This window comes from Crinia signifera, chromosome 1 (genome assembly GCF_055691185.1).
Source record: "Crinia signifera chromosome 1, ASM5569118v1, whole genome shotgun sequence".
NCBI classification, from domain to species: domain Eukaryota; kingdom Metazoa; phylum Chordata; class Amphibia; order Anura; family Myobatrachidae; genus Crinia; species Crinia signifera.
In genome coordinates, this window is record NC_139217.1 from 123,573,381 (window position 1) to 123,590,648 (window position 17,268).

At 44.0% G+C, this 17,268-nt stretch overlaps 1 protein-coding gene across 3 annotated transcripts in view; it reads left to right on the top strand.

Moving 5' to 3' along the window:
* The window catches only part of CPE (carboxypeptidase E), a 67,587-nt gene that overhangs the window by 36,455 nt on the left and 13,864 nt on the right, over positions 1–17,268 (top strand). For 2 of the 3 annotated variants that reach the window (XR_014470369.1, XM_083172924.1), the window contains exons 3-6: positions 1,149–1,325; positions 8,099–8,216; positions 13,464–13,646; positions 15,386–15,525. Coding sequence is in view for 2 of the 3 variants with exons in the window: in XM_083172924.1 (XP_083029050.1) it covers positions 1,149–1,325; positions 8,099–8,216; positions 13,464–13,646; positions 15,386–15,525 (618 nt within the window). In the remaining variant the exon portion in view is untranslated. The remainder of the gene's footprint in view (positions 1–1,148; positions 1,326–8,098; positions 8,217–13,463; positions 13,647–15,385; positions 15,526–17,268) is intronic. The other variant, XM_083172937.1, reaches the window with a different exon arrangement.

Below are 17,268 nucleotides of genomic sequence, written 5' to 3' on the forward strand. Positions count from 1 at the left end.
ATGCGATGCGACCGATGCGATTTACATTTTACCATGCATTTCTATGTAAAATCGCGGCCATCGCATCGGTCGCATCGCATGCCATTATAATGGCATGCGATGTACATGCGATGCCCGCGATGGGCGCCGTTCTAGGAAACAAGTACCCAAAATATCTTCCTTTTCTCTTTCGTCCATCCTGGTGACACAGCTAACCTTGGGATGCAGGAGGGTCCGCAGGAGCCAAGGCACATATGCTGAAAGTCTTTGGAAGCAGGCTCCTCCCTTCTGCATCCCATGAAGCTTCAGTTCAACTTCTAAAGCACACTAGGATACATAACTCAGTACAATGCCTGAACATCTTATATGCACAATCACATAACCATAACATGACACCACATGAACGGTACAACTTACTGAGCGTAAGGGAGGGATCACTGTGTCACCAGGATGGGCTCAGAGAGGGTTCAAACGGTAAGTTCTTACAAAAATCCCCTTATTCTTGTTGTCAGCGCCTTATGAGGGAATATACACCTATTATAGAGATGATGCACTGTGGTTACTATGCTGAAAGGCCTGCATAGAACCCAGTGCATTTTACAACTAGCCTGTAGAATGTCCTCTCTTTCTGCTGTCATGCCCCACAATGAGCAGAATGCTGTAGGTGAGCGGAATGTGTGTTGGCTCATTAGGTTAAAAGCAGCAAAACCATTTTAAAGGCCACTGTCAGGTGAGAGAATATATTTATCAGTGATCGCGGAAAAAAAATAGTGGGTCAGTGGGTCCCTGGGACCCCTCACCTACAAAAATCAGGGTCCCATCTGACCTTTTCTGGGTCCTAACGGAAAAACGTAGATTTGGGAGCCCCTTACTATGGCTATTGGTAAGGGGGGGGGGGGGGGAGTATCAATTGGCCCACTCACATAAAGCAATATGAACATATACTAGAAAAAAACAAAAATTGCAAACGGTTGGAACGTAAACTGCGATCTTGAGGTAATTGCAGTTTCTGTGTTCGTGCACTGGCACCTGCGCAGATCTCCAACCAGGTCTGGATCACGCCCCAAATGTGCAATAAAGTAAAAACACAACCACAACTTTCTTCTTGCTTTATGTTTAAAGCCTTTATACTGTATACATCATGACTTGCTTCTGTCTTTTGTTTATATGAATACAAGCTTGGAGATATAAAGGACTGGTTCGTTGGGCGTAGCAATGCACAAGGTATAGACTTAAACAGAAACTTCCCTGATTTGGATCGTATTGTGTACAGCAATGAGAAAGAAGGAGGAAACAACAATCACTTGCTGCTGAACATGAAGAAGTCAGTTGATGAAAACACCAAGGTACCAAGTTGCACGAACTTTGTTCTATAAAATGTGCTATTTGTGTTCTCATGATATTATGCAGTAAGTGAATTTACCAGTTGGATTATCATCAAGATCATAGGTATAAGGCCCCACAAATTCTGCAGCAAGGGACCAGAAAAATAGATGAATGTACAAATCATGTTGGAATAATTGTGTCAGAACAATGTATATATTTTCAGAGCAGATCCAATTATAAAGAACAAATCATATGCTTAAACACCCTAATCATATAATGATTAACACAGTGAGAGATAGAACAATCAGTGTACTATTATTTAGACACATGAAAAACAGATGTGAGAACAAGGTTCAGCAGGCCCTGCTCATGAGAGCTTACAACCAGATGGAGGGACATACAGTAGACATGATGAGCAATTTGCATGTGACAGCCGAGGAATACAATTAAGACCTAATTTGTTCCATACTTGTTAGATATCACTCATCCCAATGTACTGTGAGGGGTAAAGTTCTTAAGGTAACAGATGGAACCATTACTTTGTGTACATTGTGCTACAGCGCCACCTGGTCAGCCTAAAGACAAAGTCTCCTTCACACGCCACAGACATTAGATCACAGGTTCTCAAACTCGGTCCTCAGGACAGGGCCGGATTATAATGGGGGCACAAGGGGTCAGTGCCCCTGGGCCCCCCTCTAGCTAGGGTCCCCCTGTGGTTGGCATGTATTTTTTTTTTTAGCTAAAGGTTTTGTGCATGGGAGTGGGGTAGTGCTGCAGCTTCACCTATCTGCCAATGTGACAATGTTTAATGGTGCTGAGCATTGGGAGCCAAGTGTGCAGTGCATTACTGGGAGTTGACTAAGTCCCATGACACTTTGCACCAGAGGGCAGAGGCTGAGACGTTTGTGCTGAGCTCTGATTGGTGGAGCTCATTACATGCTTCTCAGGCCCATGGATAACAGCAGCAGCAGCAGCCTAGTCATGGGAGGGTTTTTAATCAGAGGCAGCGCTGGGACTGTGAGGTCTCCTACAGAGTAAAGTGCAGAGGGACAAACACAGGCTTTTCATGTGGTATGTATGTATGTATATATATATATATATATATATATATATATATATATATATATATCCCCTGAAGTTACCCATTGACCAAGTTTATACTGCCTTTACTCTGTGTTTTGACAGTGGAATACTGTATTCCGCCATGCAGTTTGCGGCCAGTAATGACAAGTGCAAGGGGGCCCCCCTGTCTAAAGTGCCCCTCACAGAGGGGCAGATTTATTAAGCTCAGTGAAGTGATAAAGTATCTGTTTTTTATCACCGTCCAATCAGCTGCTAACTGTGAAGTTACAGGCTTGGTTTGAAAAATTACAGGTAGGAGCTGATTGGCCGGTGATAAAAATCAGACACTTTATCACTTCACCGAGCTTAATAAATCTACCCTTGAATCACAAGTGATATAATTAGCTCCACCTGTGGATATTTTAAAATATGTCAATGAGTAATGAATGCACCTGCCAGGTGACCTGGAAAACGTGAACTGTGTGGGGTCCTGAGAACTTATATATCTATCTAATATCGCCCTATAGTTAAGGGGTGTTTTACATTTAGCTTGTGGTAATAAATCCTAGGGTTTTACTTATTACATGTCTATTTCCATTGTTTTGTATCAACTTATAGCTATGAAAATCAGTTTCAGTCTTTGACTGTAATGTTCATTATCTAATTTTACTTGAAGATTACCTTTAAATATTTGAGTCAGTTTTACATTAGCCCTTGTACATTTTCATTTCTCTCTGTGGAAGTCATACACACAGATCTTGGTGCTTATCTTATATGGATATTTGCAGAAAGGCTGAGTCACCAAAACTATGGAGGAAAAAACTATCAGATTTCACGTTTCTCTGCATCTTTTCTTATGTTTTTAATTTATGATGACATTTCAGTAAGAATGGTAATGATTTTGATGGATGAAAAATAAATGTACATTTATGCTCCTATCTGACATGATACTAGACCTACTGTACAATCCACTGCAGATAAAAATATACACAGTATCATTCCTAATCTTTGTACACAGTATAAATAGTATATAAATAGAACATCTTTCTATATATATGTAGAAGGACTCAGTTTTACTTTTCCTGAGCACTTAAGGGGTTTTCACACATTCTACCACTGTTGTTCCTTATGTTCCTAAATAAAAAAACATTTTTACAGTTTTACTTGTAAAATCCTGCTTGATTATGCATCATTTATGTTAGGGTACATTTGTTTGTTAGTTATTGTACTACACCACGGGTGTCAAACACCAGGCCCGCGGGCCAAATCCGGCCCGCCAGACCTCGTCATGTGGCCCGCACGAGGAGATAGCACGCAGGGCAGTGTGTCCCAGCTCCTGCCTAGGCCACCTCCTCTCACCCACCCCACCGCGGCCGCCTTACCTGTTCCTCCACTGTCGGCGGCCATGTTCCTGTAGGCACATATGTATGCGGCTACAGAAACATGGCCGCCGGCCTCCACGGCTACGTGGAGGAGGGCCCAGCCGCCTGTTCCCTCTGATGCCCGGCAGTGACAGACACTGGGTGGGGACGTCATGACGACGATGACGCCGGCCGCCCATGCGTCTGTAGAGAAGTACGAGCAGGCAGGGAAGCTGGACCGGGAGTCGGGGACAGTGTCGCCGCAGCAAGCAGTGAAGAAAAGCTGGAAGCTGCAGCAGCTGCAGGACAAACGGAGAAACACTAAGTGAGGATGAGGATCACACTCACAATAAAAAAAAATATATATATCTGCTGTTTCCTGAGGTGTCCCCGTGTATAATAATAATAATGCCATGACACCACAGGCTGCTCCTCCTGTATAATCATTTATGTGTCATGGCATTACTTTTATTATATTATACAGGGGGAGCAGTCTGTGGTGTCATGGCATTATTATTATACAGGGGGAGCAGCCTGTGGTGTCATGGCATTCATTTTATATTATACAGGGGGAGCAGCCTGTGGTGTCATGGCATTATAATTATACAGGGGGACCTACAGATAAAACCGGCCCTTTGAGGGTGACCAAACTGCTGATGCGGCCCCCGATGAATTTGTGTTTGACACCCCTGTAAAGGGGATGTGATCATTTGTGTCTAGGTCGACAGTTAAAAGGTCAACCACTATTTGTTGACAGTCAAAAGGTTGACACATTAAAAAGGTCAACATGCATTATGTTGACGCAATCAAAAGGTCAACACAAGCAAAAGACTGATATGAAAAGGTCGACATGAATTTTTCTCCATTTTTTTTTCAAAAAAGGATTTGTCTATCCCAGTGGACATAGCGAAAAAATGTAATAGTGTGCAGTCAGGCACCCCGTGAACCATTCGAGGGAGCGCGGTACACTTATACGGTGTCAACATAGACACAAAAAATGTGAAAAACTCATGTCAACATTTTTTATGTCGACCTTTTGCTGGTGAGGACCCTTTGACCATGTCGACCTTTTGCATGTGTTCACATTTTGCCTGCTAATTACAGGTATGCTCTAGATTGGGTTGGAGACACATCCGACTATGTAAATTTAGGCCTAGAACAATCCTTTTTACAAGTAGACTTGGCAACCTTCCTACACCAATGACGTACTGCCCTACCACTGCAAATCCTTTGATATACACCCTATGCTTGGTGTGGCAACTATTAAGAAGGCCTTAATAAAAAGAACCTCTTGGTTTCAGCCCCTACTTAACAATACTAGTTTTCAGGAGGGTGAGAACAATACAATTATTCCTAACTGGCACCAGCAGAGACTTACATTTATATACCAATTTTTGGATTGTGATTGCTCTGTAATGCTTACTCTATCACAATTGAAAGATAAATATCCAGATTTAAGTTTGCCATACTTTGCATACTTTCATGTAAGAAGCTCTATAATGCAGACTTTGCCTCAATTGAAAATGACAGATAATGCTTTTCCGTTAGATAATATGATATGTACACAACAAGGTTATCCTTACTCCACTTCATTAATATATGTTCATACTAGGCGCAAGCTAGATTTGTCTAAGCTCACCACTGGTTTGGCCAAATGGCAAGATACCTTTTAAGGGACAACCTTACAAACTGTAATGTGATGGTGCACTAAGCTAAATAAGCAACTTGTTTCTTCCTCGAATTCAGAAATGCACTGCAACATACTACATAGAGCCTATTGCACCCCTAAACTCCAATGCCTCACTGGCAGTGGTGTAGCTAGGTGCCACGGCGCCCGGAGCAAGGGCATGTTTTGCGCCCCCCAATTTGTAGTAGGTGAGGCTCCTGCGCAGTGAAAAGTGGGCATGGCCCAACATTATACTACACACCGTAATGCTCATTGCACATTTTAGCAAACTATGTAATACCAATTACACATAAAGCCACAGCCATAACGCCAATTACACATAAGACCACACATGATGCCCATGGCATACTATAGAACACACCGTAATGCTCGTCACATACTAACACACCGTAATGCCCATCGCATACTAACACACTGCAATGCCCATCGCATACTAACACACTGCAATGCCCATTGCATACTAACACACTGCAATGCCCATTGCATACTATTTAACAAACCGTAATGCCCATTACAAATTTAACACATAAGTGCCACTTACCTACATGCTCGATGCCAAGGGCTTCATGCTCAATGCCAAGGGGGACTGAAATTGCTCGTTGCCAAGGGGGACTGAAATTGCTCGCAGGGAGGGTAGGTGTGAGTAATTGATAGTGGAGGGGAGAGTGGGAGTGATAGTGCAGAGCAGCGAGGGTGGGAGTGATAGTGCAGAGCAGGGAGGGAGGGTTGGAGTGATAGTGCAGAGCAGGGTGGGTGGGTGGGATAGTGCAGAGCAGGGTGGGTGGGTGGGATAGTGCAGAGAAGGGTGGTTGGGTGGGATAGTGCAGAGGTGGGTGGGATAGTGCAGAGCAGGGTGGGTGGGTCGGATAGTGCAGAGGTGGGTGGGTGGGTCGGATAGTGCAGAGCAGGGTGGGTTGGTGGATGGGATAGTGCAGAGCAGGGTGGGTGGGTCGGATAGTGCAGAGCAGGGTGTGTGTGTGTCATAGTGCAGAGCAGGGTGGGTGGGTGACATAGTGCAGAGCAGGGTGGGTGGGTGACATAGTGCAGAGAAGGGAGTAGTATGGAGTCCCCCAAGCTGTCAGGGTACAGTGTGCGCCCCCACAGCCGGCAAAGCAGCGGTGCAATCCGCCTGCCCGCTCCCGAGTCCCGGCTCCCCACTGTGTTTGGCGAGATGTGCAAGTGCACGGTGCTGCTATTTAAAAGTCACATCTCCCGCTGGACCGCGCTAGCCAATAGGCGCTTGCGGTCCAGCAGCCACCAGTTGTTTGGCTGCTGGACCGCAAGCGCCTATTGGCTAGCGCGGTCCAGCGGGAGATGTGATTTTTAAATAGCAGCGCCACCGTGCCACCGTGCACATCTCGCTGAACACGGCGGGGGAGCTTGCGGGAGAGCCGGCGGGGGAGCCGGAGGGGAGGGGGAGATTTGAGCGGGCGGGATAGAAGTGGCAGCAGCGGGCGAGATGGCTCCGGCGCCAAGATAGCTTCCTGCGCCTGGAGCTTGTGCTCCACCGACACCGTCCTCGCTACGCCTCTGCTCTCTGGGGTATCTGATAATTTGATATATAAGTGCTCAGCTCCAGATGCAGGTATTCTACATTATTTATGGAATTGCCAAACAATAGAATTATTCTGGAAAGCTGTACAAACATATATTAATACTGATTTGGGTATATCTTTTACGATAACCATGTCAGCATTTCCCATGTCGACCTAACACTTGTCGACCAACTTGCTGTTGACCAAACGATCCCCTCTGGATAATTATACTCCTCAAAATTGCATAGTATCTCATAATGTTAAATTATTGTTGACCTGCATTGCTACGGCTTCAAAGAAAGCCATTTTGTCCCAGTGGACACACAAAGATATTATACCTTTATGTCTCATGTTGCCCCGATTTGTCCTCTTTATACTAAATGGATGGGGCAGACCGTTTGATGGATATGGAGGATAGATCAAAAAAAGTTGTTCTCTATTTGGCTACCTTATTTAATAATGTTGTCATCTTCCACAAAAGACTATGGACCTTATTCTAATTCGTGTTCGCACAGAGGACCGATGTATTGCGTCTGTGCACTTAGCAATTCGGCCGGGGGGGGGGGGGGGGGCAGCAGGGTGCACAGCTCTTGGGAACTGTCAGTGTTTCATGGGCATTCACAATTCACATGAAAATGCTGGTAATCTGCCAGTGATGTGGGTACAGGGCGCGGGCAGCTGACATCAGCGGATGTCAGCTGCCTGCCTGCCTCCCGCACAGGGCACTTGCAGATCAGAGATACCATAGAGGTATCACTGTGTTGATGACCACCGAATGGTTTCTCCCTGGCTGTGAATGGATGATTATGCAAATTATCCATTCACAGCCATGCAGGAGAGCGTCCTGTGCGAGGGGGGGTTGGCCGGCATTTGGTCCACACGCAATGCTGCAGTATTGCGCGTGGACCAGAATAAGGTTCTAGGTTCACAAAACAATTAGACTCACTTCTACTTTAGGTCTCACTGTTTTGATTTTTGTGCCATTCGTGGGTTTAATTTTGATTTCAATGTGACTACTGTTCTCATTTATTCTTGATATTTTGTCATATATATCACTTGCCTGTATGTGTTTATTATTTGCATTGATATTATTTATATTACTGTATTGTATACTATAAATAATGTAACTAGAATCTTGTATATTTCAGCTTGCCCCTGAGACCAGAGCAATAGTTCACTGGATTATAGATATTCCGTTTGTTCTTTCCGCTAATCTGCATGGAGGTGATCTTGTTGCCAATTATCCTTATGACAAAACTCGCAGTGGTATGTATTTTGTATCATCATTTGTTGATCGGTGTACAATAATGTACAGGAATAGCACTGCTGTGATTCTGGACATATGTCATAAACTTGCTTTTCTAAAAAATACATTTCAGCATTTGCAAAAAAAATGTTGTCAAATAATTGTGCATTTGTGTAACACTACTACAGGCAGATGCTCTTAACAATTGTGTTTGCAATATCTAACAATCTATGTCTATGAAGTACCATTAATCCTAAAAGAGCTGGTTACTATAACTTGTCATTAAATGCATTTAGGGTGTGTTCTTTTCGTAATACACTCTAGAAACAGATAAAAGGCATAACTAATCTGCTTAGAATACATTCTGGTACACATACTGTATAGAAAACTAGATAATGAATGTAAATGTTGGACTGGTTTCTGTGAGTTAAGGTCCATACGCACTGGGTGATTTTGCCCGGCGTGTATGCTGACCAATGATAGGGAAAAATTGCTGGGCCAAAAAACGCTCACTGCATACACACTGATAACCTTTTGACCGATTTAGCAATTTGTTTACCTGGGGGTGGACGACTTGGCAGGATACTATGGAAAGCCGTCCACCCTATTGCTCACACAGGCCGGGCCAGTGATGATGTGGGAGCGCGCATCAGTGCTCACCGCCCATCGCTGCCCCACACACACACTGAAAGCAGCTCAAATGAGTAAACTGGGCTGCTTGCAGCTCAAAGTCGCCCAGTGGGTATGGGCCTTTATTCTACAGTGATTCTACCGTTGCAGTTCATTAATGTATAACTAAACAGATCACTTCTAAGTAATTGTAATAATGCAATAAAACAAAATAACGTTAGTACTGAACATAGTTTTATCTGTAATAATAAATCGCCCTCTGCTGGCTATTTATAAGATATACAGTATGCTCCCTAGACATACAGTAGGAAAAATCAGCACAATTGCACAGGAGTGAATGTAGACTTGCATTCATTTTGGGTTTCATATACACTCAGATGTGCATAGAAAAAAATGCATATGCAGCACTGTACACATCTTGAGATTTGCTTGACTCTATATCTGTATGTGCAACTGGTTTGCTATAAGTTATGATCATCAGTGTGCAAAAATATCATTCCTATACTAGGTGCAAAAGATATACCTCCAAAAAAGACTTATTAGATGTAATCAAAATGTATCTGTGATTGAAATTTAGCGACTGAAGCATCATATACATAAGCATGTCTGTGCCTGTGTTATTAACCACTTGAGTGGTATGGCCGGAAATTTTCCAGGCTCAGCCGCACTGCCACAGCGGGCTATCCCGGAAATTTTCTGGGCATGCCACTAATATCAAGGTGTGCGCCAATGGTGCCTGCACCTGTGCACCACTGGCACATCACCTGTCCGGGCACCCCCCACCTGCCGCTCACCGTTCTGCTTCGTACTCCGGAGCTCCCCTTCTGCTGCCCCCGCCGCCATTATTTGCAGGGAGCAGGCGGTAGGCTTGGGGATGTTTGGGACGGCTTGAGGGGACTTGGGAGCGTTCAGGAGTTCAGGCGCCCGAGTCCTCCCGAGTCGCCCCGAACATCCCCAAGCCTGCCGTATGTAGTCACTGCTGTTAATGACAGCTGGGGTAGTGGCAGAGGAGCTCCGGCATACAAATGCCGGAGCAGAGGTGAGGGGGGTGCCCAGACACTAGGCTACACTCTGTCGTGGGTTTTGCTGGGGCAGGACAAACCTGCCCTTTTAGGCTAATGCAGGGAGCCCGCTGAATTTAGCTGCGAGCCTCGCTGTTTTAGCGGCCACACATGCCGTTTCCCCCTTGCTCCAAAAATCTAGCGAGGGGGAAACGGCGTGTGCAGGGGGTCAGTGGAATACTGACACTGCGAGCTGTGACAGCATGCAGTCAGCACTGCTCGCTGTCACAGCTCGCAGAAAGCATTGAATACACCCCAATGAGAAGCAGCTGCTGACCATCTTCCTCAATATAAGTTGTCATTTTGCACTTAGGGTTGAGAAACTGTAAGTGACCCACCTCCTGACTGGTGCATATGAGTCTATGTTGTGAACCAGATTCCCATTTCCCTTACAAGCTTAACCCTTTGAGTGCCAACGCTGCTGTGAGTGATCTTCCAAATATCCTCTAAAAATGCCAACGTCGCATTTACTATAAATAAATACAAACGCAGCCAAGTCAATTAATTGAAGTTTAGTTAAATATTGCACCCAAAAAAAGAACAGTCGCTGTGAGCGGCACTGGCATTTCTAATGGATATTTTGAGGGTCTCTCACAGTAACGTTGGCAATAAAAGGGTTAATAAAAAGGTTTGCTTTTCAATTTTTACACCTGTTTTGACAAAGTCCCTTGGCACAAAAAGGGTTAAAGAGGGATAGGGGGTTAACCAGTGACTTGCCGTCATTCACTGAAACAATATCCCAGATCAGTGACATGGATTTTTAGGTATGCGATTGTGAAAACACAGATTTCACTGAACCTGTGTGTTTTTGGGAGAGAACGTCAATAAAAATCAATGTAAAAATGTGTGTTTTTTTTTGTTACTAATTGGATAGCCCCCATAGGCCTAAAATACAACTGACTACATAGCTTAAGAGTTTTTGGTGAACAAGAAGCAGTCTGCACAATAAAAGTCTCTTATTTACAAGTCCTCTTAAGCAGCATTATACATACAATATATATTTTTTCGGATGAGCAGTTTAGCAGTACATTCATATTTTTATTAAATAAAAATAGAATATATGGGTGGAATTTTATTTCCGTATTTAAACATGTAGTATAAAGCCATGGCCAAAAGTTTTGAGAATGACACAAATAATAATTTTCACAAACTCTGCTGCCTCAGTTTTTCTGATGACAATTTGCAAATGCTGCTGAATGTCTTGAAGAGTTATCAGATGATTTTCAATTAATTGCAAAGTCCCTCTTTGCTATGACAATGTACTTAACCCCCCAAACAGCATTTCCCCTGAATTTCAGCCATCTCAATAAAGGACCAGCTGGCATCATGTCAGTGATTCTCTTGTTAACACAGTTGAGAGTGTCATACTGATTGAGTTAGAATAACAGACTGGAAACATTAAGAGGAGGGTCATGCTTAAACGCATTGTTATTCCTTTGTTAACCATGGTTACCTGCAAGGGAACACATGAAGTCATCATTGCTTTATACAAAAAGGGCTTCACAGGCAAGGGTATTGCCGCTAGTAAGATTGCTCCTCAATCAACCAGTTATCAGATCAAGAACTTTAAGGAAAGAAGTTCAATAGTTGTGAAGAGTTCTTTAGGGCACCCAAGAATGTCCAGCAAGTGTCGGGACCGGCTCCTAAAGTTGATTCAGCTGTGGGATCGGGCCACCACCAGTGCAGAGCTTGCTTAGGAATGGCAGCAGGCAGGTTTGAGTGCATCTGCATGCAGTGAGACAAAGGGCTAGATTCTCTAAACTTCAAAAGTGATAAAATGGAGAGTGATAAACAGCCAGCCAATCAGCAAAAAAAAATGTCAGGCAGGAGCTGATTGGCTGGCTGTTTATCACTCTCCAGCTTAGAGAATCTGGCCCAAGGACTTTTGGAGGATGACCTGGTCTCAAGAAGTGCCGCAAAGAAGGAAACGCCCTAGACCTTACGAACCTGTGGATAATCCTCAAGAGGAAGATGGACAAACAAAAACTCACAATATGTGACAAACTCCAAGCATTGATTTGCAAAAATAGACTGCCATCACCAGTCAGGATATGGCCAAGAAATTGATTGACAGCATGCCAGGAGGAATTAGAAGGTCCTGTGTAGCTGAAGGGGGATTGAATGTGAATTTGACGAGGGGAGAAATCACAGTGTATGGGCACAATTAGTTAAGATGTACAGAATATTTGATTAATTTCAATGTGATTTGCTATATCCTTACAATCCTATGTTAGATAGACTTCTATAATCTTGAGAAATGTTACAGATATGAATAGCTGCCTATCTAGTAAATGCATGACTCATGATAGCGTGTAAAAAAGAACTATACTAGAGAAGATACAATGTAGTAGGAACATCTGTAACCGTTAAACTATTGGAAGAATGCTGAAGAGAAAACAGTTCTGCAAACCGACACAGAACAGCTGCAGCATGTGATGAACAGCTGATTATTATTTTTCTCCTAGAATTTTAGTTTAAGGTAGTATCTGAAGAAGCATCAGTACACGATATAACACATTAACAAAGACATATGGTAAACATATTAACATATCTCCCACTGTCCCACTAATTAGACACTGTCCCGCTGTCCCACTCATGGGTTGCAGTGTCCCACTTACACGGGGCACAGTTGGTGGAGTCGATGATCACCACCAGGGCAGATTGGGATTAAAAGTGGCCCTGGATAAATGTATAGAAGTGGCCTTACTTGGGCGACACAAAATCGAATGTAGGTGGAACCAATACCAAAAGAGGCAGGATTAATACATCACTACTAACTGTGTGGAAGCCGTTTTTTTTGTTGTTTTGTTATATGCTTGGCTGTAGTGGCCCCAGACCTTTACACTGTCGTGACAAACCACAAACCTCAACATTTTAAATAATACCCCACTCCCCCTTCTGAGACAGACCCCAAAACCTCCTTCAAGCACTCAAACAACTCCGTACCATTGAATTTTCACAAATAACCCTCCCCAGTGGATCCCAGAAACATCTCATAAATTGTTACGCCCCCAGATAGCATCCACCCCTGTCCCCTTAACAGATGTTACAATAGTTATAGATGGGACCCACCTTAAATAAGTATTTGCAGTATTGGGTACTTCGCTCTGTGAACTGGCAAAAGCTGTTTGTGTGGAAGACAGGAGAGCAGGGGCGGATTGGCCATAGACTTTACAGGGAAGATTCCTGGTAGGAAATATGGGGGTCGCAGTGCTAGGCTATGGCCCTTTATCTGAGGCCACACCCACCCTCCCATGGATTTTTGGGACAGTCCCATTTCCAATGTATTAATGCCAAAAATGAGCAGCTGTATGGGTTTTTCACTGTAGCAAAATAACTGCATGCTCCCAACTGCCCTGCTTTTCACGGGACAGACTTATTTTTCTGGGAGTGTCCTGTGCAGGTATAGACACTACGTATGTACCAAAAGGAAATTATACCCCCCCCCCCCACCCCCCTTACTGTAATATTAGATCTGTGGACAATATTTTCTTTCTATTTTCTGTTTATCAGTTACTGTTTATTGCTATTCTAGTTCTTTATAGCAGTCATTGATTGCGTTCCTTCTTCCTGCAGGCAGCGCTCATGAATACAGTGCATGTCCCGATGACAGCATTTTCCAAAGCCTGGCCCGTTCATATTCTTCTCTCAACCCAGCCATGTCTGATGCAAACCGGGCACCATGTCGCAAGAATGACGATGAGAGCAGTTTTGTTGATGGGACCACAAATGGTGCTGCTTGGTACAGTGTTCCCGGAGGCAAGTTTTACTTCTAAATCAGTTTTTATTATTCAACAGGAATAATGCCGTTTGATCACGATTGCATTTACATTACAGACATCGGTACTTGTTTCCTAGCACGGCCACCCCGATTTCCATCGGGGTGGTCGTGTCGGAAAAATCGTGTCGGTTGCATCGCATGCGATTTGGTCGCATGCGATGCGACCGACCCGATTTTTTTAATTTAATCAAATGTGAATAGGGTCCCTGGGACCCGATTTTACATTGGATTCAATGTAAAATATTCCCTAGACCCCCAAATTTTACAACGTAATCCCCACCCCACGATAGACGCCAACACGAAGCGTGGCGAGCGCAGCGAGCCCACGAGGGGCGGCGGTGCGCGTCCTCCGACCTTTTCATTCCCCTACTATCCACGTCGGCGTGGAGTTGAGAATATAAAGTGTGGCGAGCGCAGCGAGCCACCGAGCCCGAAGCGTGGCGAGGGGACGCGTATAACTTCACAGGTATACGCGTCCCCTCGCGGGGCTCGCTGCGCTCACCACGCTTCGGGCTCGGTGGCTCGCTGCGCTCACCACGCTTCGGGCTCGCTGCGCTCGCCACACTATATATTCTCAACTCCACGCCGACGTGGATAGTAGGGGAATGAAAAGGTCAGAGGACGCGCAGCGCCGCCCCTCACGGGCTCGCTGTGCTCGCCACGCTTCGGGTTCACGTCAATTGTGGGGTGACGATGGGGCCATATATAATGTGAAATGGGTCATATTGGCCCATTTCACATTTTTCAAATTTTTTACTATGTGAGATGGACTTAATCAAGTCCATCTCATCTTGTGCCATTATAATGGCACAAGTCCGACGCGATGCTCCCGATTTCAATGTAAAAAACTCGATGCGATGCCCGCGATTTTTCCTTTGCCGCCAAAATGGACCTGATTTCAAAGGAAATCGGGTCCATCGCGGGCATCGTGTACCTTAACTTAAAGGTACACGATGCCCAAGATTGTGGCCGTGCTAGGAAACAAGTACCCAGACATCTATATACGATACCACCCTGATAGTGGTCTGCAACTCACAAACAGTAATCCGTCCCTCTAGGGAGATTACTGCTTTGCTGCTCATTACCTTACGTTTACAGTTATACTGTATGCGTGCAACAAGTCCTGCTGATCACTTGCAGTAAAAGGCTTAATATACAGCGCCACCTACTGTCTCACCAGTAATACTCTCTCGCATCTTTTGCTTAATTCCGCCGCAGTTGATTGCTGATTTTTCGCAGATCGAGTGATTATAGAATGACTGTGCATGCACAAGGGGAAATGGCAACATAAATTGTGTATGGATCGTAAATGCAATTTGGCTTGAGGTTGACAGGAAGCTGGCATAAAGGGAGTGTCCATAGAGTGTCCAAAAAATGCAGACATGCCCAGGCATTTTAAGGGAGGGTCTGTGGAAAAATCATGTGATGGTTTGTGAATTGCGTATTGATTTGCAAGTGATTAGCGATCTGTGATATATATACTCGCAGTCATCTGCCACTTTGCAGATCAGCAACCGTGCTGCTGCTGCATCATCATCAATAACAGGGAGTGTACACACTAGGCGATATTGTCCATAATATCACTCAGAAAGAGTAAGTATCTCTTTATAAATAAGCCTTCTCTTATTTCGTGTTCACAAAGCTACATAGAGGCTGATTATTTAATATGCTGTTGTGGTTTCAGTGAACACCGTTACAAATGATGCTATATTTCTAGGTATGCAGGACTTCAATTATTTGAGCAGTAACTGTTTTGAGATCACCGTGGAGCTGAGCTGTGAGAAGTTCCCACCTGAGGAATTGCTCAAGAATTACTGGGAAGAAAACAAAGACTCACTGGTGAACTATATCAAGCAGGTATGAAATAAATATACATACAAAATATGTTCTATTGCTTCAGTGCTTGGTTCTGTGTTAAACTTCCCCAACATTAAAAACATATACAGTATAGGGGGAAATTTACTAAGAATACAAATCTGACACGTATTCTTAATACGAACGACTACGACTGCCAACAGCTATATTCTTGCCAACATACAATTCGTAAATAGGGCAAATTACTAATCTGCTGTATTTACGGATGCGTATTTGGTCATGGGCATAGGCAGGCGTATTCCGCCGGATTCATATTTATATTTATTGGCTGTACATGCGGCCGCTAAATACAATATGAGTCGGCAGCCTGCATGAACCAGCCCAGGCTCAAAGAGTCGGTCCTGGTTTTAAAGAAATCAGGGAACAAAGCATGTAGGGGTCTCCTGGATTTTTTTAAACCAGCACCAGGCTCAAGGGCTGGTCCTGGTTCCCAAAATATGAGGGACAAAACAAGTAGGGGTCCCTGTATTTCAAGAACCAGCACCAGGCCCAACCAGCCAGCAACCCAGGCTGACCGGTCAGGGTGTAAATGCTTTGGCAGGGGGGCCTTGTATAAAAAGTCTCCTCCCGGCTGTGGCATTACCCTGATGGCTGGTTGGGCCTGGTGCTGGTTCTTGAAATAAGGGGGACCCCTACTCATTTAGTACCCCATGGTGTGGTATAGTGTTTATGCAGGATGATGCTAGAATTTAGACATTCAAAACATCATTATGAGGTTGACACCACAATGGAATGTCAACATGGTTATAAATGTTGACAACCAAAATGTCAATGTTGACAGGTCTGCAGATTCATAACGTCAAGAGTTAAAATATAAACACAGTCAAAATGTCAACATTAAATAAATAAATGTTGACAGTCAAAATGTAGTCAAAGTTAAAATATAGACATAGTTTAGGCCCGACGGTATAATAAAATCTCATCACTCATCTCCTGCTGCGGTTTGTATTGATGCTAGATTTATACTGGGTGGAGGCATACATATAGTATACACATAGCACACATGTAGTATACTTTTTTATATATATATATATATATATATATTCTTTATTTGCCTTTTTGCATAATTCAGCATAAAATTGCCCGCTATGTGGCCATACATACAAAATTAGTAATACCAGTTTACATTTGCAGTTCAATTTATTACAACAAAATATACACAATCCCCCCCCCCGCCCATCCCCCCCCCCGCCCATCCCCCCCCCCCCCCGCTTGGTGGAGCTAATATTGAGGAGTTCCTTAGTGGAGACCCGGGATTTGACTATAATTCGTTAATTTTCCTACCTGGTTGCCTTTGCCTTGGCTGATCTACTAGGCTATAATAGTTTCGCCTTATTTAGCCGCTTTCCTTGCCTAGATTATTATCTGCCCAACCCATAGGGGTCTACACCCCTTCTAAACTGTGCGATTCTGTGTTTTATTTTCCAACCGTGTGTCCTAATTTAGTTAGTAGTGCATAGTTATATTTAGTGCTATGTTCCCTCTCTCGGGGACTTATTAATTGTAATGAAAGTGCTTGTCATAGTGCTATCCTTAGTGTGGAATTACATTTAGGGGGAAATTTACCAATATGAAAAACCTAGTTTTTCGTATTGGTATTTCCCCTACGGCTGCATACGACTGTTTAAATCGTATGCAAAGTCGTGTTCCGGAGGGAAAATTACAAAGCAGTCATATACGACTGCTTTGTAACCCTCCGATGGTGTAATGATTCGTATTAGCTGG